Source organism: Acanthopagrus latus, chromosome 5 (genome assembly GCF_904848185.1).
Source record: "Acanthopagrus latus isolate v.2019 chromosome 5, fAcaLat1.1, whole genome shotgun sequence".
NCBI lineage: Eukaryota > Metazoa > Chordata > Actinopteri > Spariformes > Sparidae > Acanthopagrus > Acanthopagrus latus.
The window spans coordinates 5822482-5849485 of NC_051043.1; the positions used below are offsets into that span (position 1 = coordinate 5822482).

At 41.8% G+C, this 27004-nt stretch overlaps 1 protein-coding gene across 1 annotated transcript; it reads left to right on the forward strand.

Annotated features, from left to right (window-relative positions):
• The first annotated feature begins 560 nt into the window (after positions 1–560).
• LOC119019657 (TBC1 domain family member 10A-like) lies at positions 561–13535 on the forward strand. Its single transcript, XM_037098443.1, has 9 exons — positions 561–742; positions 2726–2825; positions 4974–5081; positions 5661–5767; positions 5874–5988; positions 6681–6746; positions 7185–7374; positions 7478–7632; positions 9810–13535. The coding sequence occupies exons 1-9, from the start codon at positions 561–563 to the stop codon at positions 10335–10337; spliced, it is 1551 nt and encodes a 516-aa protein (XP_036954338.1). The 3' UTR covers positions 10338–13535.
• Positions 13536–27004: the final 13469 nt, after the last annotated feature.

The following is a 27004-nucleotide window of genomic DNA, read 5'->3' on the forward strand; positions in this document are numbered from 1 at the left end:
GTAACATTAAGACGGGGGGGAAAAACCAACCCAGGACGGCTGGCTGGGTGGCTGGTCGAGGCAAAATCTGTCCAGCGCACTCGGGATGACAGGGCAGCGAAACCAAGGCGGCGTTAGCTGAAGACATGGCAAACTAGCCCGTTAACCAGCTAACATAGTTGGTGGTTTACTATGAAAAACAAGCGGGTGAGATAGCGTTAGTTTGTTGAAGGAAGGGTCGTTGTGGAAATAGTTGTGTTGGCACGAGCAGTCAAGGCTAACTTTACGCTAGCAACCCAGTCCTAGCTAGCTAACATTAAATCTGAATAGGCACTCAAGTTAACCTAGCTAGCTAACGCAGAACCTATTTGATGTGGCCAGACAGCCGTCGCGTAACGTTAGGCAACATTTACAGAGGTAGCAGTCGTTGGAAAGTTTTACTCGAGTCGAGAAATCATGGCGTCGATGCTGTTTGATTCGACAACATATGCAGAGGAGCAGTTTTGACTTTGGGCTGTCAACAAGCTCGCTGACGTTAGCTATCCTGGCTAGCCAGCCGCGTTAGCCTCCTTTCTGTTACCATGGCCAAAATAGAGAATGGCCGTCAATCAGTGGATACAAGGAGTATCCGGACTATTAGTAGCAGTCATATTGACGACGAAAGCTCTTTGGGATCGGACTCTGAGATCAACGGCTTCACCAGCGACAGACAAACCGATAAATATGGATTTATTGGAGGGGCACAGCAGTACACGGAACAGTCGTAAGTTTCTTTCAACTCTACTGCGATTCATTGCCATCGACTTCATCTGTGTTTTCTTACCAGTTCCCTCTCAGCTCACCTAAAGTATGGGCAGTACATAATCTAGTAAAGCCAAACTTGATAACAGGGTTGGAGATACCCAAGTTGTGATGACATATCACAAGTTGTGATGACATATCACAACTTGTGTCAGTGTTGTTTTCTCGGTGTCCCTGCACAACAGAGCTCCCAACCAGCTGCGTGGCACAGTGTCTTATTTATGCCCAATGTACGCCTCACATGGTACGGTAAATATTACAGCAAGCAGGTTAAGATAATATGCAGCAGAATTCAACCCTGTAAACCACTCGTATGCTTTGCACATAGAAAAAGCATGGGGCATTAAGAACGTATTGAGCAATATTTATGTGAAGATGACTGTTGCGCCGCTTTCAGTGAAAGTGAATCATTTGTTTTGTGCAGTTGTTTAGTAAACCATACACTGAAATGAGCAGAATAAACCATATGAGAGATAAAGTGTAATGGATATGGATGCAACTGGCAAGTATTTACAACAGTAATTGATTAATTCTTTTGTCTATAAAATGTGAAATAAATAAATAAATAAATAAATGTGAAGGATGCTCACCACACTTTCTCAGATCCTGAAGTAATGCTTTCAAATCTCTTCTTTTTTTACCCATCAACAGTCCAAAGCCCAGAGACTCTATCTTTATCACTACAAATGTCAAACATTTTAGTCTGAAAAATGTCAATGCTATTAATTGATTTTAAAAAATGGTTTATAACTTTATTCTAGTCGACTTATCTGTTCATCATCAAACTGTGCAACAGTATTGTAAATAATTCTTACTACCCCAATCTGTGTGGGAAAGGCTGAAAAAAGCAGTTCACACTGTCTTGTTTGTTAGGTTGTCATTTGAATTAAGTTATTCATAGCCTTTGAGACAAGTTTCAGTGTTTTTTCTAAGACGGCCTTTCTTTCTTCCCCTTTTTTACTGGAGGTCTAAAGTGAACATTACAGCACTGAAATAGTGGAAGGATCGAGTGAAAGTTGTGCCAAGCACTGGCTGGTTGGCAGCTTCCTGTTTTCTGGAGGATTTGGCAGTCTTGGAGCCACAGCTCTGGTGCCCTGTTACCAGAGGGCCTCTTTTGGCCCACTGGTTTATAGGTGGTCACAAACGCAGGGGCTAACTTAAACTTGTTGGCAGTGATGAGAAGAAACTCATCATTGCTTTAAGGTCTGTAGAAGCTGGATTATAACATATTGTAGTGATCCCCAACATGTGACCTACAACTTCTTTTTTAGCTGTAACAGGGCTGTCCCAAGTTTAGAAAAAGTTCTTTGAAGACGATGGAACCCTACAATTACAGACTTGTGCTGATGAGATAATAACATAGCTCAGTAAAGCATCAGACCTCATTCGTAACATAGGTTGGACTTGCCTACGTTTTCTGTTTCTGCTGGAGAATATTGTGTGCAGTCCCTAATTTTTTCTAGGCTGTAAATGTTTTGAAGTTAAATTACATCACAGGACAGTCAAATCCCCACTGCAGATGTTTGAGGTTAAACAGGCTGTGCTATTAAATGGGCTCAATCTGAGTTAGTGTCTTTTTATAGTCTCCTTGAAACAAGGTAGTAGTTGTTATTTTTGACTCACTGCACAGTTTACTGACTGCATGTGAACCATGGCCACACAGGCAGATGTGATGGCACATGCGTGAAGATGAATCGTTTCTCTCAGGAGGTTTTCTTGTTATTGTCACACCCACTCAACACACAAGAGCCTTTCTATCCAATTAAGAGTTTTATTTCAGACCGACATCATGGAAAATATTCAAGCTTTTTTCACCTGGACCAATCTCCCTTTCCACATATTAGAGTAGATGTAGATTTTAGTCAGTCTCATTTGGTTTAATATTGATTTAATGTGCAAAATAATTAAATAGCTTTTTCCTATATTTTCTCTGTTGTGTCTCCAGCGCTCAGGATGTGCCTCCACAGGTGCTCAGACAAAGGGAGGTGAAGTGGCTGGACATGCTCAGCCACTGGGACAAGTGGATGATCAAGAGATTCAACAAGGTCAGCACAACATTTAAATTAATTTACACAAAATGTTCTCAATATTTTTATTTTTAAGATGATTTTATAAAGCAAGCATCTCAGCTGTAGCACCATTGTCTCCAGGCTGCAGTGTTCTCCTGAGTAGTTTGTACACATGATCAGACAAGGCAAATAGCATTGCTCAAGTATTTGATTGCACAAGGACAGGACTTCCGAGGACACATGTTTGCAGCTTCACTTGTCAGGCTGGTTCTGTATGAAACGCTCTCAGCAATTCGGCACAGAGCCGCAACTTTACCTCATTTCCATGAGTCAGCAAAGTAGGGCAGGACACGACCCGTCCCTTCATCGCCCCATGCACCATGTGACAAATTGACAGTCTCAGATTCAGGGTGGGGCTGTAGTGACTTCCTCTGAGACAACCGTTTAAGAAAGGTGCCATAGATATAAACTATTGCTGTGCAAGACAGTTGCTCAGAGAAGGAAACCAAAGTGTTTTAGCTGCAAGCAGTTTTTCCCTCGCCTGTTATGTGCATAAGCTTAAAGGTTTGGTGGTGAAGGTCAGAGTTTCTGATCCCTTATTGTGTTCCTCTGTTTCTTACTCTCCTTGGGGAAGTGTGCCAGCTTTCTTTCAGAAAACAAATGAAGAAAAGAATCCAGAAATGATAATGCAAATCAAACCCACGTCAGTGTCACTGGCATAGTGGAATCCATTGTGTCAAGAGTGGCTTATTACTCTGTATGAAAGGTTATTGCTGCACTGTCACTCCATTTGTGTTACCTGGTCGTGCAGTTGTAACCATGGTTATATATATATATATATATATATATAACCATTAGTACAGTGTAGATGGCTGTGAAAAGGCTTTCAAGGTGTCACTGGATTTATTTTTGAGCAGATGATGGGATCTAACATGGACATAATTTCTGTGTCTTGGTCTTTATCCGGCCAAGCCCACCACACCTGATCCCGATACATTTGGGTCAGGTGTCCATGCTCTGATGGCCACACACTGTATGTCAAATACGTTTCAACTTTGATAATTAAAACATTAAAAGAATAGTAATATCGTGCTTCTGCCAAATCAGGAACACAGGAGGATGAGAGTAATGTTAACTTTTAGAAATTGTACAATATTGTTCATTCTTTTATTTCCACACACTTTTGTGCTTTATCCCCCTCTGTGACCAAAATATCACTTGGTTTCAGACTGTGCGGAATTCTGCTGATAACCAGTTTATTTCAGAATCCATTTTACAATCTTACTCATGACTAATAAAGCTTTATATGGCAAGGCGCCATCAGTGAACTATTAACTCATTGCTGTCCTGTTGGCCTGTTAGATCTGCAGGGTTAGGCCTGCCAGCTGTCCAGGTTAATGTCTAAACATGATAGAGAATTTGCTATACTGGCACCTCAGCTTTGGAACAGTGTCCAAGTTAGTGTCCAATCTGCTGACACTGTTTATGCTTTTAAATCTCATCATAAGAGCCGCTTTTACAGACTTGCTGTCAGCTTAATTCAGCTCTGTTCTGAAACCACCTGATCTTACTTCTATTTTAATAGTTACCTTTTTATTTGTATAAATATTTCATGCTGTCTGTGAAAAGCACTTTGTGTTCCTAGCTTGAAAAGTGCTGCACAAATAAAATTGTATTATTTCTGATAGGTATTTTTCATAGCAGAAATTTTGACTTGTCATAGTTGGAGAAGTGCAGATCTTACTAATAATATTAACCATCTAATTTTGTGTCCCAGTCCCATCATTCAGTTTATTATTTACAGATTTTTGAGAATTAACATTCAACACATTTGATTTATTGTACTCACTTCATTTTAATAATGTAAGCACTAGTGGATGTTTATAATCTGACACACATTGTGAGACATTTTGAAAAAACTTTGTACTTAATGTTACAGTGACATGACATGTCTTCTGTTAAAAAAGGCCTGTAGATGACAGCAAGCTGTGGGGTCTGAACAGATAACTGCTTTATGCACATGTTCAAGAAAAGGAACCAATACCAAGTCACAGGTCCAGTGATTTTACCACAGACTGTACACGCGGTAGCAGCTCGCCCTTTTTAGCTTGTGTTTAGCCATTGTTGCTCTTATTCTCATTTTGTCCAGCTTATTTGGTGAAACCTTGTTTCTCTGTGTCTCAGGTGAGGCTGCGGTGCCAGAAAGGAATCCCTCCAGCCCTCCGAGGTCGTGCATGGCTCTATCTGTCAGGAGGGAAGGTGAAGAGAGAGCAGAACCAAGGAAAGTTTCAGGTCTGAGCGGTCTGTCTTTCACTTCCTCATTACTGCTTCTGTTATGCTGTATTTTGGGCTCATTTCATTTTTAAATTTCATTAGAAGTTGTTACTGAAACTGGTCATGCCACTATGGTTATTATTTTGGTTGGATCCCTGATTTTTTCTACACAGGGCTAGAGCTAGTTGACTTTAAGTTCAATAAGTTCAAAATGTAAGATTAAGTTTAGGAGCCATTATTCATCTTGCATAGTATCCACTTCCTGAATTGCTTCAATTTGAAATCAGATAATGTCAGTAGCTGCATCTACATGGACCCTTTATTCCACTAATAATCACAGTAATTGTTCAATAAGAATGAAAATATGTTATTTAACCACCTCAATCATTTTCAGCCTGATCTTAATTAATTTTCAGATTGAGCGGGCTGTTGTTAACCTTGATTGACTGTTCCGTTGGAAAATATTAGTGCTTAATCACCATGTAAATACTGCATACAATTTGTCTAAGAGTTATTTACTTGGGACTTGCTTGAGACTTGGACTAAATTACTTGAGTCACATGTCCTCCTCACAGTCTCATTCATGTGTTTTGTCAGGAGCTTGATAGCCAGCCTGGTGACCCCAAATGGGTTGATGTCATTGAGAAGGACCTCCATCGACAGTTTCCTTTCCATGAGATGTTTGTGTCGCGAGGAGGACACGGGTAGGCTGTCTAAAATGATGTGACATGATACTTTGGAATTGATGACAAAAGACCGTCAATCTGAATGTGTAACTGTTGTGTGTATTGGTGTTTTGACCCTTCACAGGCAGCAGGACCTGTTCCGTGTTCTAAAGGCCTACACTCTGTACAGACCAGAAGAGGGATACTGCCAAGCCCAGGCTCCCATCGCTGCTGTGTTGCTTATGCACATGCCTGCTGAGGTACGCCCTCCCTCCACTGTAAACAGTGTGTGATATCCTTTGTTTGGTGAAAGTGTACTGTCACAATATCTTGATATATCTTGATAGGCTTTGTAATATTGTGTTGGCTGCAGAGAAATTGGCTGATTATGTCAGTGCTAAAACATAAACCCCTGACAGTTTGCTATTATTTCAACCCCTAAAATAGACATCTAAAATGCTTTTCATATCACATTTTACAGCTCTGTTTCAAATTGTGACCTTGGACAGCTATTTTTAATGTGAACACCACAGACTGCACAAATGATATCATCTGGAGATAAAACCTGGAGCTGCTCCAAAGACTGAATAATTAATCATTGTTAGAGCAGTATGACAACAGCCATGCTGACTTTTTCCAGTAGTGTAGATGTAGATGTAGATGTAGACAAAAGCAGTCAACTAAAATAAAACGCACAATAACTTCTCCAACAAATTGCTGTATCATGGAAAATGTCATGGGGAGAAGAAAGTTCTGTTAGTTAATCTGGTTAGTCAAGCAAACAAACAGAGAAAAACAAGTTGCCAGGTTCCGGAAATTTCCAGTAATTATCAGTAATTACTGGCATTAACCTGCTTTAAATGTGACCACAGTTAATTGTCCTGTTTTAAAAAAGAAAGAAAAAGAAATAGCTCCTCTGAGTTTCTGACATCAGCTGTGTGTGTTTCCACAGGATGCCTTCTGGGGGCTGGTCCAAATTTGTGAGAAGTATCTTCCTGGCTACTACAGTCCTGGCCTGGTAAGACTGACACACGTGCAAGCATGCATGATGACATCGGCAGGCACTGGAAATCTGATTTTGCCAGAACTATAATCCAGACTAACACTATGATTACTGGAATGCATTGTTGTTGCTTATGAGTGGACAGAGTGACAGATACTTGCTGATGAAACCAGCGGGGCGTTGTCAGTTTTGTCAGACCATAATTTAACATTGGTGTACTCACTTGCAACATGACTAATTTATTTTGCAACATTCGGCGTGATCATTTTTGTATGAAGTATTTCATTTTAATTGGAAGCAAGACTTGAAACGATTCTCATGAAAACATGAATGGGATTGGTTTGTTTTTATTGGATGAACGTCTGCATGTGTTTCAGGTTTCAGCCCTGACAGTACAGAGGACAATGGCTTTTGTTTTCTCTGTTAATGCTTTCCTACCTGTGTCTCTTTCAGGAAGCTATACAGTTAGATGGAGAGATCCTGTTCGCTCTGCTGCGACGTGTCTCCCCGCTAGCCTTCCGCCATCTGGAGAAACACAAGATCGACCCTATCCTCTACATGACTGAATGGTTTATGTGTGCCTTCTCCAGGACGCTGCCTTGGGCCTCTGTCCTGCGTGTTTGGGACATGTTCCTCTGTGACGGTAACAATCACTTATAGCTCTTTTGTTGCAGTGGTGCCAGATGTTGTAGACAAGCAGTTACTGTGCATACTCTGTGATACTCAATCACCTGGCTCTTCTCCAGGAGTGAAGATAATCTTCCGTGTGGGTTTGGTGCTGCTGAAGAGCATGCTGGGAACTCGGGAGAAGCTGAAGGCCTGCCAGGGCCAGTATGAAACCATGGAGCTTCTCAGGGCCATCGAGCCTCGATACATGCAGGAGGGTTTCCTCGTCAGAGAGGTAACAGCAGAGGAGAATGTGTTCTGAGTCACTTCTTGGCAAGCATAGTTTCAAGCAAGATAAGCAGAAGTTAAATTAATCCAAAAGCTGAAAGGTTTATGTCACACAAGGGCTGGGCCATGCAGAATTCTTGGAATATTTTTTCCTGTGTCATCCACATGTTGTTGTTTCCTTACTTACGACTGGAATTCCAGCAAATCAAAAGCCACATTACCTTCTCAGTTGCAGGTTTGAAATACATTTGTTATATTGTGGATTGAGTATGTTTTTCAGTTGTTTACTGTCTGTTCACTTGCAAAATCAACCTAAATCTACCATAAGGAGGCAATAGAGGCCATACAGTTTGTGTTGTCGATGATTATTATACGTTAGAAAATGTGAAAAAAAACAACAGGATATCTTGCAGCACAGCCTGCCCATAACAACAAGCCAGAAATAATGTAATCTGTGGTTTTGATAGTTCTAATTTCAGCCTGAGGAAACATACCTCTTGTGTTAATTATCTTTCACAACACTACAGATGTAAATATACTAATGAGCATTTTTATTGTGAGGTTTAAAATTTTTTGTAACCTCAAAATGACTTTGTTGGCTTTTTCTTTTTCTTCTGCCATCATCTTTAATTCTTTACATTATAACACAGAACTAAAAATTGTTGAGAGATTTGAATAATCAGTTAGTGAAGTAAGTGATGTGCCAGGTGCGTAATTGCACACAGCTTTTTTAAGGGAGAACAACTAATAGTGCAGGTAATTTGATGTTTTCCTCATTAATAATATGTATTACTTCACCCGCCAGCAGCCCACCTGATATTAATCATAGTGTTTATTTTTATGACCTGGACTGCCCAATCCACAGATTTTCCGTGATGTCTATGGATAAACCGGTGATGCACGCATCACTTAAGTGTTGAGAGCAAACATGGGTCTGCAGTTTAAAGTGTAATCAGTTCAGCCATTTACATGATTAAAGTTATAGTGTTATATAGCTTTTCCTTGTAATATATAACTTGATCCATGTGTGGGTTAAAATAAAGATATGATGTCTTTTGCAGTTAGTACTCTGCATTGATTCAGCTGCTGTCTGGGCTCTACATTATAGCCAGTCCTGTCTTTATACCTGTTTTAAATAGCTTTGAAGCAGACAGCAAACAGTTTTGCTGGATGATTACTTTATTTTTCCAAAGGCTGATCTCTGGAGAAACTCTAAAAGCTGGATCTGTGTCTGCTTTGCTGTCTGGTTTTGTAGTTTGTACAAGTTTAGTTCCTATTTCACTCTCAGATTTGTATCTCTCATTGGACATGTCGGGATTTGATGCACCTGTTGATATCCTGATTATTAATTTTCATACAAACAAAGCTTCTGCTCGATTTCTTCTGGAATCCTGGACCATAAAGTTCAAACTGCATCTTGGATTTTCAATTAAGAACATCTCAACTCTATAATGAAAATTAGAAATAATTATCATGATGTCCCTTTTTTGTTAGAAAGAAAAGAAACCAAGTGTTCCTGTTGTAGTTGAGCCGTACGGTTACAAACATTCAAAACCACTTTTAATAGTGATTTCAGTTCCTCACGGCATCTCTTATCTGTGTGGTGTATTTGAATGGAATCTAGAGGTTAGAAATGGTCAATTCAGACAAAGCTAAAGGTGTTTTTCCCCACTTTTTCGAAATAAATAGCATCAGATATGGCAGGCTGAGATGTCCAAAGCATATACTCAAGTTTGGTTTAGACGTGTCATTCTTTGATAATGACATAGTCGTATTACAGTGGAATAATACTGATAGTGATATAGTGGAGTGTTGTGTTACTCATGAACTGCGAGTGTTCAGAAGTGTAGTCAAGGAAACAGCAGAGACCCTCAGAATCAAAGTGGTACAGAGACTGATTGAGTAGACTGCTGGCTGCTCAGTGTCTGGTTCCTGGGCCAGGCTTTGTGTGAGTCTCTGTCCAGGCGAACAATACGGCCTCTTATATGAAGAGTTGTGTTGACTGTGGGTGACCATACAGCCACACCAGCCCTGAAGCTCTTTGACATTTACTGAAGTCAAAGTTCAGAATTTTAACTCAATTGCCAAACATGGAAGGAACATACTGTCCCCTACACAGTTCCTTGATCTATATATTAATGACTCGAGCTTTGACGTGGTGATGTGTCTCTTCCTGTCCTGCAGATTCTGGAGGTGCCAGTGACAGCGCGAGAAGTGGAAAGGGAGCACCACACTCAGCTGAAGCGCTGGAAGAAGAACCGCGGGGAGCTGAATTTCAAATCACCGCCAAGGATGCACGGCGCTCAGATCATCATGCTTGCTGAGCCGCCGAGGCGCCAGGACCTGCAGCAGAACCCCACCATCGTACTTGAGACGCCTCAGCCAACTTCGCAGTTGAAGAAGGGCAAGGAGGAGAAGAAGAGCAAGAAGAAGAAGAGCATGAAAAAACCCAAGCCCATTGATGAGATCCCTAATCCTTATTCTCTTCCCAGTGACCTTCCACCTCCACCTTCAGAGCCGCCAACTCCACCTCCAGTCACCAGCGAGACCCCTCTTGATGGCGAGAGCCCTCCTGAGATTGTGCCACAGACTAAAACAGACTCACCTGACCAGCAGGAAGCACCTCTTAAAGACCTGCCCCCTGCCAAAGAATCTACTCTTCAGCGATCCACACAAAGCCTTAGCAGCACAGACCAGGATACATACCTGTAGCTCTACAGCAGTGTGTGCATGTATGCATAAGTGTGTGTGTGTGGGGATGAAGCACCAGCACCCGTCAGCCAATGACCAGCCAGCCTTGCTAAGGCCTCTAATTGGCCTGCATCACTATTATTCAAGTGTTGGAGTGTTTTGTATTCATTTAAGACACCATTTTGCCTACATTATTATTGGTATACACTAAAGAATCATTGTTGCAAGTGTAAAACTACGTTGATGCTTTTGCCATTTCTCCACATGAAGCTGATGTTACCTCCTTTTGCTGCATTTTTTTCAGACCAATCAGTCTTAGTATTCCAGGGAGACATGTTACAGAGTTATTGGGAGCAAAGTAATTTCTTTGAGTTGTTTTACAGTTTAGATGTGACTTTAGAAACAATAAGGTGCCACAGAATGTGCCGTTTTTCTATATATGTCCACTTAAATTCAACACTATTGAGCGCATTAGCGGTTCTGTGGACGTAAACTCCAGGGGACTCATTTATAAAAAAATAATGATCTGATTTACACTCAAATTTAGTCTCAAGGAAATTTCACACAGTGTGCTTAAACTGGAAATAGACTTTTCATATTCCACACTCGTAGCTTTTCCCTGCTGTTTTACTGTTGCCATTGTAGTCAAAAAGACAGCGCTAGCAACATGGTTACAGCCAGCAGCCAGGCCACTGTCTAAAGGCCAGAAACCTCAGCAAGAATCTGTTTCACCAGAAACCCTGATCTCAGCGCGATGAAGAGACAGAGAAAAACACGCAGTTCAGAAAGAGACAGATTTAGTTACTTCCTGACTTACTAGACACTGTGCTGGTTCAGTGGTAATGAGAAACATGTCAGCGAGGAAACAGACTCTGACACAACACCAGAGCGCTTTCCATTGAGTGTGTTCACTCTTGTTTTTCCTCGGTTTCTATCACTCTCTCTTTGCCTTCTTTGCCTCCATCAGTGGGGTTCCTTATATTTTGCACTGGAGAGTTTCCACAGATATTTTGGTTGTTTCACCATTAACTGGGGACAGTGACCGTGGACAGCATTGCCTCTTCCTGTTTTAGTTGCACAATGGTAGATGCGCTTCATTTGTGCTGTAGTTCGTCCTTTGTTCCTGACGGCAGGCTGAATAGCATAGTGAAAGTGAGGCTTAGAGGGAACTAATCTATACGCAGATGTTTTTGTTTTGTTTTTTTCTTTACAGCCTTTACATTGTGCAGTCAGTTGTTTACTTAATAGGTCAAAGCACAACAGTTGTCTGTTACCGTCTAAGTTCGTTTTATAAAAGATGCTGAACACCTGTCTTGTGATTTCCCCTTCTATGCCAGCACAAATTAGGGTTTAGTAAAGAATATCCATGGAACAGACAAAATCAACCTTTTTTTACACAAGATCACGGTTACAGAGGAGGTCGAAGACAGGCAACATGTAGACTAACAGGCAGACTAACTAGTGTGTTGACCAGAAAGTGAAATGCTGACCTTTTAGGAGTGTGTCTGCTGCACACTGTTCATAAAGCTCTTGCAAAGTTCTCCACTGACTGCAATACTCCTTCCTAACCACTAGGAAAATCACTTGGATCAGTTCTAGATTGTTCTAGAAATAAGATCACTTCCACGTCAAAGTGTTTGTATAAATGAGTGTATGGATCTGTTCCTTTTATAAATGAGGCCCCTGATACGCCTTTCAACTTCTCAAGCCATTATGTTTCATGAGAGGTTTTGTTCACTAGAGGGCGGCCTCGCAGTGCTTTCAGCTGTATTCCTGTTACATTCCCTGTCAGCAAAGCTGATCACAGCAGGGTTGGGATTCCTTTAAGGATTCACAAACATTGGGATGTGTTGTTATTCTGACATTGAGCTTCCATTTTGTTTTGTTTTTTTCCCTGTAGGGAACTTGTGCATTTCATGTTACATTTTCTTAATCATCTTCCTGAGTCAAACCACATCAAGACTTTTTCTACAAAGCACTATTTATTTACAGTTACAACACAACACTTGTTGTTTGTGCATGCCTTGCTAGTGCACAAATGGTCACACTTCAGCATCAGTTGAATTGATGTGGTTGAACTCCAATATTCACTGTGCCAGGCACTTCCAGCAGCAGTAATTCCTATTAGTTTGGCAGCAGAGAGGAGAACACTGGGCATTCCTCACTGTATGACACATTCCTGCCTTCTTAAAAGCTAATCAGTCTCAAAGCTGTCTCTTGCCAAATGTAAATCTATATAATGTATGTACTTTGCATGCGTTTCCTGTGGCACCTTTGACAGTGAGTGAGTGCCAATCACCTAATGGTGCTGACCTTCCTCTTGGCTCAAACATCAAGTTGGAGCTATGAACATCCTCTTGGTGTGTTGGGTCTAATTTTCTTTTATATATATTTGCTAGAATTTCCAAAGCAGATCAAGACTGTAATGTTTTGAGATGACCCGCGACCGCTACCTGTGACCAGGCTTACTCTGTTGGTAACAGGAGTTAAGTGCTTTCAAGGTTTTTTGGGGGGATATTTGTAGCTTTTCTCTTTTGGAAAGCTGGCTCATTTCTCTGGGAATTATGAAGACCTGTTGAGGTTTTTTCAAACCGTAATGGACAATCTTTTGTTGTGATGGTCCAAGTTTGTTTTCTAACTTTTAACGCAATGATAAAAGGTAAAGGGAGATTTGACAAGCATAAGCACACATGTGTATTATGTGTTTGTGTGTATAATTAATATAAAAAAAGTTTCAACTAAAAGATGCATGTTTGATCAGTTATAAAAAGCATTGGGGGTTTAAAAGGATAACACATTTTCCAGCAGCCACTTGTCTGTATGCAGTAGCTTTTAGTTGCTTATATTATACACCTCACATTTTGCTGATGTTATATTTTAATTTAATGCTCATTGTGTAGATATGAAAATAACAATTTGTTTTGTAATGGAATCTATTTTTCAGTCTATAATGTTATATTTTATTGAGCAGTTGCCAGACACTGCTGAGGGGATGCCTCTAAAATCATTTGACTTCTATGACAGAATACTTAGATCGGGTTTTGTAACTCTAGAAAAAAAAAAGTTCATCTGAAATTTAGGGGTAATCTTTGCAAATATAAAGACGGATTGGTATTTTACCTTTCACATTAGGGTTCTAAAAGAGATGTTTGACAACCATGGGGCAGTATGCATTATTGTGAGTTTAAATTTTTACAAATAAATACTTGCTGACTTAAACCTTTTCATGTTGTATTTATTAGCATCATTTAGGAAAATGTATTTGAGCTACAGCAGCAATTAGTAATATTTTATATACCATTGATTTATCAGCTGATTATCCCTTAATTAGTTTATAAAATATCAAAAAAAAAAATATGAAAAATGCCAATCGCAATTCCCCAGAGCCCAAAGTGACATTCAGATTGCTTCTTTTGTCAAACCAGCAATTAAAAGACTCAGAGTTAATTTAATACCATGACAAAAATAATCAACAAATTCTAAAAATCTAAGAAGCTTTTGGCAATTTTGCTTGAAAAATGACTGAAATGGTTGATACTTGGCAACAAAATAACTAACCGATTAATCAACTAATGGCTGCAGCTCAAATTTAAACACGTTACACCATTGTCCTTACTGTATGTAATGCAATGTTTTCACCACCAGATGGAGCTCCAGAGTCATGACTTTAACGTGACGCCGTGGCTCCAAGGTGGCTCCCTGCATGATAATGTGGCACCCTGTGTTTGTTTCCTTTTAATGCTGGACATTTTTAATAATGTTTCACATCAACAAATGAGAACAAAAGCATAAGAACAACAAAATGAAAGAACAGAAAACCTTCGTATATCTCATGAGTTATGCTCAGTATGCAGTTCCTTTACTTTAGCTGAAGTCATGTTGCATTACGCTCAGAAATGAAAAGTCAAAAGTCAGCAGTTGAAACTGAGACTTTTGACTTTTCATTTCTGCTGCCTCACTAAAGTATACTATACTATCCACTTATTTGACACCAGTGTTGTCTATGGTGTTAGTTTGTTTAAATAGTACATTTGCGTGGTTTTTTTTTTGTTTTGTTTTTTTTATCATAACACATACATGGGGGCAAAAAGTCATCATCACAGGGTGCCATAGTTTAACATTACAGCGAATATTTCTTGTCTTGCTGAGACTTCAGTGAGAAAACTAAACTTGTGTCTGTCACTATGCAGCCAGCAGCCATTCAGCTAAACTTAGCACAGACTTTATAGCACAGAAGTTATACCTTGATTTTTTATCCTAAACTAAAACTGTAGGTTTTGTGCTAGCCCTTTTTTCCTGTTCTTCATAAGTGATTTCAGCGGCGCTGGTAGGGGGCTTTGTTATCTTTGGACTGAGTCACGTTCGCTGTTTGGAATATGTTCAGCTGAGCTAACTGGCTGCCATCTTCCTGCAGGAACATGTTTAGTGTACAGACATGGGAGTGGTATCAATTATCTCTTATAGCCTAACTCTCTGCAAAAAAAAAATAAAGTGGGTAAGGATATTTCCCAGAAATCGAACTTTTCATTTAAATGCACAGTGTGTAGTCACTGCCGCTCTCAGTCGCAGCAGTTGGCGTGAAGAAGCGTAGGACTGTGGGAGTTGCTGTCAGCAAACAGTGACCGAGCAGCACAGACTGAGATTGGCTAACAGAATTGAATGGCTGGCTACTTCACCAACTTCCTTCCCCACTCTGACCAATCACCTGGTGAATATTGTGATAATGTAAAGCGCCATGTCAACAAAACATATTCCAATAACATCATCATCATCATTTTTAGACATTATAATGCAGAAATGTTTCATGTTATGCACTTTAGTGGGCACCAAATGGTTTGGATTTCTAAAATGAATTTCCTAAATGAAGTGATGATTAGTTAAATTTCACTGTAACTGTCAGTATCATGATGGAATGTAAACTCTGCAGTTATCCATTTTCTTATCCTCCACTGCCGTCACATCTATCCCCTCAGACAGGACTACATAGAACATGTTCTTATCAAATGGGAGTCCATGTTTTGGTGTATCTGTCTGTGCGTTCTGCAAATGAAAAAAAAGATTGTGAGTCCACTCATGACACAAATATTTGACCTCTCTCCTCCAAGCCTTTTGGTTTCAGCTTGAACAGCTTCCCCCCTCGGAGGTGATCCTGGTCCCTCTGCTCGTTTAGACTAATGACGGGTTGCTCTTCTTTTCTTAATTCACTGTTTGAACTGTCGAATGCCTCTTTTCCCATCACCTTAAGGTGTGAGATATTGGAGGTTCTTGCCTCAGGGTTTAAGAGTTCATTGCAAATTGCTACCTTGATGACCTCAGAAAGCCTGCTAACTCATTTCTAATCGTCTGGCAAGGCGTGAGCTGCAGCTGTTGACCTCTGGCCGTGAGCGGTTTAGAGCTGAGATTAAAAGATAAGGGAGCAAGTTGTGCATGATTTTGGAATTGCTATTGTATTTAGACTAACTGTTTGATATGCTCAACATAATCAGTCCAACTGTAGGTAGGCTTGGCGTCGGTAGATGTGTCTTACTTGAGAGAAAGTACCTGTCTATTGCTATTCATCATACTTACCATAGTGTCATTCCAGGGCCATTATGGACCATTATGGGATCTGCTGATGTTTGCCCACATGAGGCACAGCAACAGTTAATGGTCCTGGTCCCTGAGGAATGCATGCACCGTCACGCTTTCCCTCTTTGCATCGGACACCTGGCCCTCTTTCAGTGCCACCGTTCCATTTACATCTCAAAGGGTGACGACCAAGAAGGCTCTCTCTGTGCTCCCTTCCTTACTCCAGAAATGATCTGATTTATCTCTTCATCAACGGAAATATATGCCTTTAGAGGGCCATCCCGCCTCTCTCATCCCCAGCGAGCAGAGATGGGCGAGGGAGGCAGTAAAAAGAGAGACTTGTGATCCTCCATGTGATCCCAGACCCAACGGACCCCTGTCACAGTGCTTGATTCATGTGATGCGGGTGACTTTCTCTCTGCTCCCAGGCTCGACGCGTTAAAGGCACAGGAGGGCCGTGGGGGGTTGGGGATGGCATAACGCAAAGCAAAGGCGCCTGTGTTCCTGAGGTATCCGATTCCCACGTTTGATGGAGCATGACAGGTTGGCTCAGGTCAAATTAAAAGGCCGCAGTAACAAATATGAGGGCGGACATTGTGACCGTCTGCGCAGGTGAACTTTCTGTGGCAGTGGGAATAAAAAGTTATTTATTGCGCCGAGGGAAAACATTAGTCTTTGTGGCATGACGAGAGGAGGGGGATCCCTGGGTGGATAATTGAATCATCCCCGTGTTGTTCTTTCAGCTTGGGCCTCTTCTGTTCGTCTGCCAAAGAAAAACCCCCCTCGCATTCATTTCCCCCTCTCTCCGTTCTTTTCCACTTAACACCTTTAAAATGAATGATTTACAACTGCCTGTTATTTCTGCAACATTGTAGTATGTATGTCGTATTAATGCTGGTTCCCTCGTGAATGGAAACGTGACGGCTCTCCCTCCAGACATATTGCAGCTTCGTAAATATTCCACGTCTTCTGGCTCCAGTCAGATACGTCTGACCACCCGAGACAAAGACTACAGTTAAATAATGTTATAAATACGTGCCAGTGTTTTAAGTCTGGAGCAGTGCCTGCAGGCCTGACAGTTCCATCACGATATACAAGGCTCTGTATATCCTGGAAATGTAGCTTTGGCACCTATGCTGTTTCCACTGTATGACTTCGCTTCCATTTACGGTCTACGGATGGCTGTATAAACGGTTAATATTTAGCTGGTAGATTCGACATAGAATAACAACCAAAAATTCTCATGGGCGCATTTAGCAGAGTGCTTTAAATGTCATCACAGGTCTTATTCCGGCCTCTCCCAGTGGACACACCACCCTACTTTAGGGACTGTGTGAACACTGTTGGGGTAGGGAGGAGGTCCCAACCTGAGGGCTGTTGATGCTTGGTTTGGACACTCCCGCTGAATAATAAGAAAGCAACGCCCTGCATCCTAATTTCTCGTGTCAACTAGTAATTGCCAAAATGATGGTATGGTGATGATGAATGATGGTAACAAAAAAAATGGTGCATTCTTTTTTTTATCCTGCTGTCTATTTTTGAACCAAGAGCAACTAAATGACCAGTTGCTACAACTCTTACTGAATGTCAGGGCACATTCTGAGGGGCTTCTGCACTTTTCACCTCAGCTGGGTTGCAATGAATGTGCAATAAAAGGGGCCTTTTACAACTAACTAATGTGATATGGCAATTGTGGGTTATTTCTGACGTAGTTACCTTTTGTTGCGTACATCCCATACGTCCTGAACCGTAATGTTCAGTAGGTATGTAGGTATGAGGTTGTGTTGAACACTTCTGCTTTAAAAAGGACTGCCTTTGTTATGTGTTTTATTGGGCTTTGTACTTAAATGCCTCTCACAATGTTCAAACCAAGAGAAATGTAGACCGCATGAAGCCTGTTGCCTTGATTATGGATTCAAGGCAACGGGCTTCGTTTGGTCGGACGTCATGAAGTGAGGAAGGAAGTCCAAAAACGAACCAGTCACATCATGAATAAAAATTTCAAACATAACCTTTTCTGCCTGAGTCAATTGTCCTTTTATCTGTTGTGATAGGTGGTAATGAGCAGTGAGACCCCTAAAAATGAAATTTTACACAGTGCATTTAAGCGAAGGCAATTGCTTGGCAGTGAAATGGCACACTCCTAGGTTAGGATAATGTTCTATGTTGTCTAACCATTAAGATCCATGCATTCTGTTTCAGAACTGAAATAGCTTACTGGCCCGACGATGTACAGACATTGTTGTGGTCCTCTAATTCATGCTGCTCACAGAGGGCGTGTTTTTTGACTGTTTTGTTTACAGTGTATCTCACGAGGAAAGAAAATGATTTTTCATGCAGTGCCATGGCAGGAGTCAGTGAAAAACAAACTTGAAGACCACAGCCATTTAGTGGTTTCAGGGGGTTAAAATCACACGGAGCAACAAGGCTTTCCCTGTCAAGTGAGATTCAAACATGCGGGTGAGTGGTATAAAGGTAAGTGAGGCATAGTAATCGTGTCTGCTAATCACCTGCTGCTACGCCTACAGGATATTTTAGTTCCAAACGATGGGCGTGTGGGGGTTACAGGGGGGTAAGTGCTGCACACCTGCGTGGCCGTCATACTCCTTGAGGAGTTTTAGGCGTTTCATTTAATCTCCATCAGTTGTCCCCTTCTGCCTCCCTGCACCCATCCCACTGACCTCTTAACCCCCTTACATCCCCTGGCTCAGTATTGCCACAGGCATGCACAATTATGGCTGTGAAGTCTTGTCAAGTAAATGAAGCAGAAGCAGCAGCTCCACTTTTCCTGACACTGGTGGAGACCGTTGACTTGACTCAGCCGTCAGTCCCCGCTGGTGGTGATTAAACCTGTCACAATGGTTTGGTTTTTTTTCGTTTTTTTTTTTTTAATATGTTCTGACTGATTTATTTTTCTGTTTTGTCCGACACTAATTCCCTCCATAATGAGGACAATGAAGCAACCTGAAGTTACTGGGCCCCTCTTCTCAGCTGGCTCCTCATTATCCCCTCTCACCTCTCTCCACTGGCTCCTGTCCTCGGCTTTTTGGGTGGCACTGATAATCAGTAATTAACAGAGCCAGGTAGAGAATTAGCTGTGAAACGGCTCTCTCTGGGTGTTTGTTTACTTGTGAGTGCGCCTGCGGAGGCTCCTGGCCAGTGGGTGATGAGTTACAGACACAGATGGTGGGCATCAGCAGGCCGGCTGGGGGCAGATTAGCAGCCTCCCATGTCTGAGCAGCCCGCTCCCACTCCCACTGAGCCCCAGAGGAGTGCCTGTCTGTAACTCTACTCGCTTTGGCAAGTCTCACGTGTTGATGGAGGCCGACCATGGGCTTATCTCGTCTCATTCCACCATCAGTGGGCCTAACAGGCTCGGGGGGCTCCCAGAGAGACGGGGCGGGGGTGTCTGGTGGGGATGTCTGTGTGAAAACAGCCTTGTTTTGAAAAGGTAATGCTGTTGGCTTTAACTGGCACAGATTTTGTAATTAGAAGCAACTTAACACCACTAAATTGGAGCCTTATCTAACTGCATGCTCATTTGCACTTTTATAGCGTTTGGCTGCTGAAGTTCCTTTTTTTTTTTCATTAGTTACTACACCTGTGTGACTATTAATGATTCATAAGGAAAGGTCTGTGCTGGAACCAGTGTTCTAAAAAGTACTGAAGATATTGTTCTGAAAGCTTATTTTTTTACATAGTATCTATGTAAAAAGTCTTAGTGTCTAAGTATCAAAAGTACAAGTAAATTATACATTTATTTACATATATACTGCAGACAATGTGCGGTCCAATTACTGGATCTGATATTCAGTTTTTCTTATTATTAAAATCATGTTGTTTGTTTTTTAATCCAACTTCATATAAAACCAGAATGGCACTAAGTAGACCGCATATCTCTGCCAAGGCCCACCAGTCCTCTTTAATTCAATCAAGGCTAATCCAATATCAAATAAAACATGTTTAAATCTGCTGGATCCAGATTTTTACTTGGATCATCGTAATTGCACTCACTCATAGATACCAGCCACCTACATCAGCAACATCCATTCCCTGAAAATTATAACAAAAGTGGAAAAAAAATGCCCTTTAAAGCAACACGATGTTGTTATTTTAGTTATTTCACAGCTTCAAATATCATCATGATGGAAAATGTTTTCCATCAAGCTGCTGCTAAATGTAGCTGCCATTAGCTAGTAGTTAATAACAATGAGAAAAAACATTGCATGTTCATTCTGTAGTTGACAAACCAACCAGAAAACTCTTTGGCGGGGTTAATAAATTGATTAAAAAATGTACCACTTTGGCTCTAATGCAGCATTAAATCTGAAAAGTAATTGGTAATTTATGTCATCAAATAAATGTAATGGAGTAAAAAGCATAAAGTTGCAGCAGATGGAAATACTCAAGTTAACTACAAGTACCTCAGAGTCGTACCTGAGATCAGTACTGCTGGCTGTTAGCCTCTTTGTGCTCATGTGTGGGTGGGTGGCAGCCACATGTGCCACCTCCATGGGGACGCGTTGGTAATCCCCTCTTCCGCTGCATGATAAATGCCTACAGTGCAGATTTTGCCGTGATGCCATGTGCATGTAGCGCTGGACAGGAAGCACAGTTCAAACAGTCCGGGTCAAAGGTCAGCCAGATGCGATGAAGGGGGGAAACTGGGCAGCCTGTAGGTTAGTGTTCGGGGCCTGTTTATTTTATAAACAGTGGGAGCAGATTAGTTTTGGAGCCAGGCTCCCTCAGCCATATGGGGAGGATGTCCTCTGCGTTAGGAACCTCTTAACAAACCATTGTGTTCATAGCTGGAGACACACAGTCACTGGCATCATTTCTGGTCACCATTAATGATGAGATGATGTTGTTGCCAATACACATGTGTAGACCTGAGGATGCATGGTCTGCTCCACTTCCATTCTGGGCATAATAGAGTATTGAATGATTGTATTAGTAGCGCCTCACAAGTTTTGAGTCATTAGGGGTGTTGGCACACGCAGGCCCTCGTCGCTACTTAGCCGGGAGGTAAAAACAGGAAATGGATGGACGCCCTCCACCCCCCCAACCTCAGCGCCAGTCTAATGAATACTGCTTGAAGACGTTTGTGTGTGGCTCATCTCCTGAAGACCCGCGGCCCCTTCCTGCCATTGTTTGGGGTTTTTGTGAGATGCGGTAGCAGTAAAGTGTCTTTGATGACTCCAACTGTCATCGCCCCGGCTCGACTGATGGGTCTCTCTCAACACTTCAGGGTTCACTCAAACACATTGTTGTTTGATGGTTTAAATGCTCTCATCCAAAGCACCGTACCACACCACTGATACACAGGCCTATACTGTACCCAAAACCTGGTCATATGTCACCACACAGTGATACTGCCTTCCAATTAAAATCCAAATCAAAGCAACAAATTGAAATATTGACATTCTACATACCATTAACCGTTAAGGTTTATTAACCTTCAAGCTCAGAAAGGTTTTCTTGGCTGGCTGCTAAAAAATGCAGCGATGCTGTCGGCCAGATTAGCTATCTGACTGTGCCAGGACACTGCAGTGCTGCTGACAAGCGTGTAACCTACTTTAGTAGTAGTAGTGGTCATTAAAGCTCTTTGCTGAAGTATCAGGCCACTTTCATCCTTTTATCCATTACATTGGATGTTAGATAACTATTTCTTTCTTTCTTTTTTTTTTTTAATTAGTTTGAGCTGTTTGAACTTACCCAGCAGGACAGCTGGATTCGCAAGACCACGTCACCATGTGATATCAGATATCCATCTTGCCAGGCTTCAAGCTATATGCTTGTGGCCAAACACATGGCTGTTGCCTGTGATAGATTGTGACGGACAGATGTTTCGTCCAATCCCCTGCCAGGTATTTTCTGAAAGCGCATGGGCTTTTTCAAACAGTTTCTATGTTTGAATCATCTGTCTTTTGCGTTTAGCCCATGATATCAAAACTGTTTGTGTCATTCTGTTTAGCTAACTATTTCAACTGCTCATTTTCTGTAGCCGGCTTCAGTTTAATACAATTGTTCTAGTTTCCTAGCCTGCTTACTAGTTTTCATGTTTTCTTGAACAAAACACATGTTGTGAATTGTTAACTAACCTGAGTTGATGAAAGCTATATAGGCTACAGTGAAGTAGCTGTTAGTATAGTAATAGTCACAGATTAATTCATCACGAAAAAGGATCAGTCATCATCAGCATGGCCTGACGCTACATATAGAACAGTGTTGTAATAGTTACGGAGTCTTGGAGCCGCTCTCGTAAAGAGTAAATCAGACAGTACAGATTCCCAAGTGATATGGCCTCGCAGCTCGCGTGTTATGTAGACCAGATGAGCAGAAACCTGAGCGTCACAGAGCAGGACCCATAAACTTAACCAGTAATTTTGATGTTCAGCTATGCAGATGGGGCCCCTCTGTACGGGCCCTGGAGTCCAGTGCTGTGAGCGAGACAGGCGTACAGTAGTGGAGGGCAGATATATACACAGAGGAACACAAAGCAGGTTTGTTTCCCATGGAAAGAGCTTGAGTTTGGCTTTTCTGTTATTTACAATGAGCTGTGGGGATGAAACAGCAGCTCATGTATCAGCACAGAGGGTGTTGTGTCTTCAGAGCTGCGTGGACAAAGCCCCTTCATCTCCGGGCCGGGGTATGATCGAGGAGGATCAGGGCACAGCAGCGGGACTTGTTAACACTGCTGTTATAGACCGCTGGCTGCAGGTTTCCGTTTTAGCCCGCGGGCTGGATCTGGCTGCCAAATATTGATGGTTTATACTGGATTATGACTCACAAGGATTGATTGTTGATTAACTCTGTTATGCCAGCTCATTCTTTATGTGCATAAAGGCATTAGTGTGGGGTTCAGCTGCAGGACATTTCCCATCTCTTTAAACTCCTAATCCTAAATATACGCACAAGCCTTATAGATGCACGCTAAATGCTGCATAGGTTTTTTTTTTATGTAGCACAAAAAGTGTCAGTTGCAGTGTTGGATCAGACAGGTACAGTGCTGAAAAGCAGTAATTACAGGGAGTTGGAGGGAATAAATGTGTCCAGCTCACTTTCATTGACTAAGCAGCTGCTTTGTCTCTTATGCTATGTACATTATAAACACAAAGTACATATTGTTAAGCAGTCAACATTAAACTAAAATAGGTTACATTATGCTAAGATGTGCTATCACACATATTTCAACCATTAGATAATCGGTTGATTCAACCTGGCTGATTACTGGATTTTTTTTTTGTTGTTGTTGTTGTTTTTTTTTCATCAAGTGGCAATAAAATGAAATGAATGCCTTTGCCAAGGAGGTCCTGTTTTCACCTGTGTCCATTTGTTTGTTGGTTGGTTTGTGAACAGGATTACACAGAAACTCCTGAAGAGATTTCCATAAAAATTGGATAGAGGATAGGTCTCATCCTTGCAAAGACCCCATGAACTTGAGAATCTCAATAAAGGAACAGATACATTAAAACTGTATCGTTTTCTTTGAGATTGCAAGATAGGCCGTTTGTCTACATTTTCATTCACTTCTCAAGTTGCAAAACTGTCATTCAATAGAGCCGTCCCTTTTTGTGTGTCGATTGCAGCCACCTATACAAACCTGATTTTGTTCTTCAGGATCCATGCACCTGAGAAATTAACAAATGCCCAGTCTCACAGTGTTAAACACAGTGAGAGACAATTCCTGGATCATTCAGTTTGTTGGTCGGTTGGTTTGCCAGTAGTATTAAACAAAATCCACAGAATACATTTCCATGTAACTCGGAGGATGAGTCTTAGCCCAGGATAGACCCCATTAAGTTTTGGTTCAGATCTGGATAAGGGACCGATCCAGGAATGTTTTCTACTGTCTTTAACATTGTGAGATAGGATGTTTCTCAACAGTTCTCAGGAATTTTGACGAAAAAAAATCAGCTGTATTGAGGTTGCTGAGTGAGTACTGTTTGATAAGGATCCAAATGAATTAAATATGTTTTCATAGAGGGTGGTCTTCTTCCAGCCACTATGACAAATTGGGATAGAAACCTCCAGCTACCACCCATGTGCAGCTGAGATAACGGGGATTCCGAAAGGTACAAATGGTTTCAACTTATTATCCTCCCACATCATGAAAGAGATTATCAAAAATGTAGTGGAGTAAAAAGTTGAACATTTCCCTCCAAAATCAAGAGGAGTGGACGTTTAAAGTAGCAGAAAATGGAAATACTCATGTACAAGTACCTCAAAATTGTACTAAAGTACAGTACTTGACCAAATGTACTTAGTTACATTCCATCATTCCCTTTGATGCACTCATTTTAACGCACTTCATTAGTGACCTTTGACCTTTAAAGTAATGAAAATAAACAGTCTCCTCTTAACTGTAACTGGAGTCAATGAAGCCACATTAGAGCACATCTGGAGTTTGAGCTTCTGCTACGGTTTTGCTTGTGAATTAATATGAACTCATTGTGCCGTATCATAAATCTAGCTGTGGCCGTGATTGCATATGTGTGCTGTTGTCACCTAAACTCAGCCCCCAGACCTACATCTGCTCCGGGCCTCAGATCGTGATAGATGTAAGAACATGATTGCTGCAGATGAGAGGCGAGCACTAATTCTTAATCACTGAGAAACACATGCGCGAGTCTGAGACGCTTCACCGAGCTCGCCCTTTCCACTTAACTGGAATTATAAGGAGCCACAACAAGTAGATACAGCGCATTGATTTTATTAACTAGCAGCTGAACAGGGTCAACATACCAAGTCCTTCATTCCTGCTATCTGGTCTATGTCTTCGGATGAATTGCAAGGTTATGTGAGGAGAGTGGCCCTGGAAGATGCATGAGGGAGAAGAAAGGCCCTGAGAAAGAGAAGTTATGCCGGGAGGGCGTGCAATCCACCCCAGCCATGGAGATTAGAACGGCGAGGAGAGAGCAAGCAGGCGCTGCCAGCGATAACAGCAGGAAAGATAATAAAGGAGAAGGTGTTTCCTGCGAGGGTTCCCTCAGGAAAGGTCCTCCTCCATCCACTACTGTAGGTTTATTGTGGGCTAGATGCAGGCTGGCTTGGTCGTCATCTTGAACTGATTATCTGTAGGCTTGAAAACCAAATAAAACTTAGCTGATCCTTGCTATCACAGGAGGGGGTGGAAATAAAGTACATACTGTACATACTGATGGACATGAAGGCACACAAACACACGCTCACACGCGTCTGAGCTCTCAAGATCCTATTGTGTTTGCAATACTTCATCTCAGTCAAGACAAACAATGGTTTTGGCTCGTAACACAAGGTCTCACTGACTCAGATGGTTAATGTCCGTGCCGCGATGCCATCAGCTATTGTCCCGATGTTCCCCTGCTCTTGCTCTGAAGATGAACCCATGTGCGAGTCATGTTCGGCCTCTCCAGATGTCGCAGGTGCTCTCAATTTCATCACAAATTAGACGCTCAATCACGTTGCTCCTGACTTCTGTGAACCACCATCAGAGGGAAACGTCACCACCAATAGTTTCAGACTCGACTGGAGCGTGCTGAAGAAAGCTTTGTTTGGCCGCGCCGTGTTTCCAAGCTGTTGGTTCCAGTTGAAAGAGCCGCTCGAACCGACGCATGCCCCAGCTGACTTTTAATCACGCTCACCCAGGCACTGGCTCGGTTCACAGAGAGCAGTAGGCCTGTAATTAGAAGACAATGGGCCCCTCTCTGGTTCACATATTGATGGCGATGGTGACCACAGAATTATTGATCAAAGACACAGGCACAGGAAGAGCAGGGGGAGCAACAGGCCTGGTATAGATGTTTGGCTGTTTGAACAACAGGTGACAGACATCTTACAGGTCTGATCTCACCGAGACCGGCTGTGAGTAATTATATCTTCCAGAGAATTTGCCACCCAGGAGGAGCTAAACTGGAATAATGGAAAGTCTGGTGGTCAAAGGTCCTTTGAGACGAAGCACAACTTCAGCTATTATTTCCTGGTTCTAACTGAACTGATGGTAGAGGGCCAACACTATTATTAAACTAATTATACTGAAAAGTATAGGCCTACCCTGAAACGACTGTCCACTGAGCCCCGTTGACCTTCATTACTACAGCTGCCAGGCTTGAACAGTGCTAAATTTATAGCTTAACAGTGGCAAATACCACTTGAAATTCTGTACCGTAATTCTTCGGTACTTGTGTGTTTCTAGACTGCATGCCGTATAAACATCGAGAATCTGACGATTGTTTCAATTTCACTGCTTCCAGCAACTGAAAAGAGGATGGATAGTGAAGATCTGGAGAGATGCTGGGCCATTTCTTCAGGTAAAGCAGCATATTTGATGACCTGTTAGCTTCTGTTAGCCAACAGCTAATATTAGCATTCAACCAGTTCCTGGCTAAAATAGATGATACAATAGGAGAGGCATACATTTGTTATAAAATATCAACACCTGGACATGAGACACATTTCGCCAAGCCTGGAGGTGAAGCACACTGGATGTAATCGCACGTCATGGAGTTGGTTTCATGTCAGGTCTGTGGGAGTAATGGAACAAAGGGGCGCTGTTAAATGAAGAGCTGCAGGCGGCACACCTCCAACTCCTCGGTGAGGTAACCTGCTTCTTTTCACTAACATTATCAGATTCACCGTGGATTTAAATCTTTTCAAAAAATCCTAACATGCGCTTTTAATTTTTACAGTTGACAGCAAATCCTCTGCCATCATCTTGTGAGTCGTCTCCCCTTACTTTCGTAAGTAACTGACTCTGCCACTGCACGGGTAGACACCTGGAGCTGTGGGGGCGGTGGGGCAAGTAATGGAATGTAAATGTGTCGTGGTCCTGTCATTTCTGTCTTCTTTTATTTGGGTTTTGTGTGTTTTCTGGGTTGCTCACAGGGCTCCTCCCCAGCCTGCTTTCGCTTCTGCATGAGGAGGAATCACTGCGTTTTTGGTCGCTGACCTACCATTGGAAAAATGGCTTTCAGAGAATAGACGGATCCATTTTCTGAGACGTGTAAGCTGTGGTGACTAGTAATAACTTAAGTTCCTTCTTGCTTGAGATTAACTGCAAGGAGAAAAAAAGCAATAACATTTAGCTGTATGTTATCCGATACTTGAAGGGATTTACTAAATTGGCCACAGTTAGGTGTCCT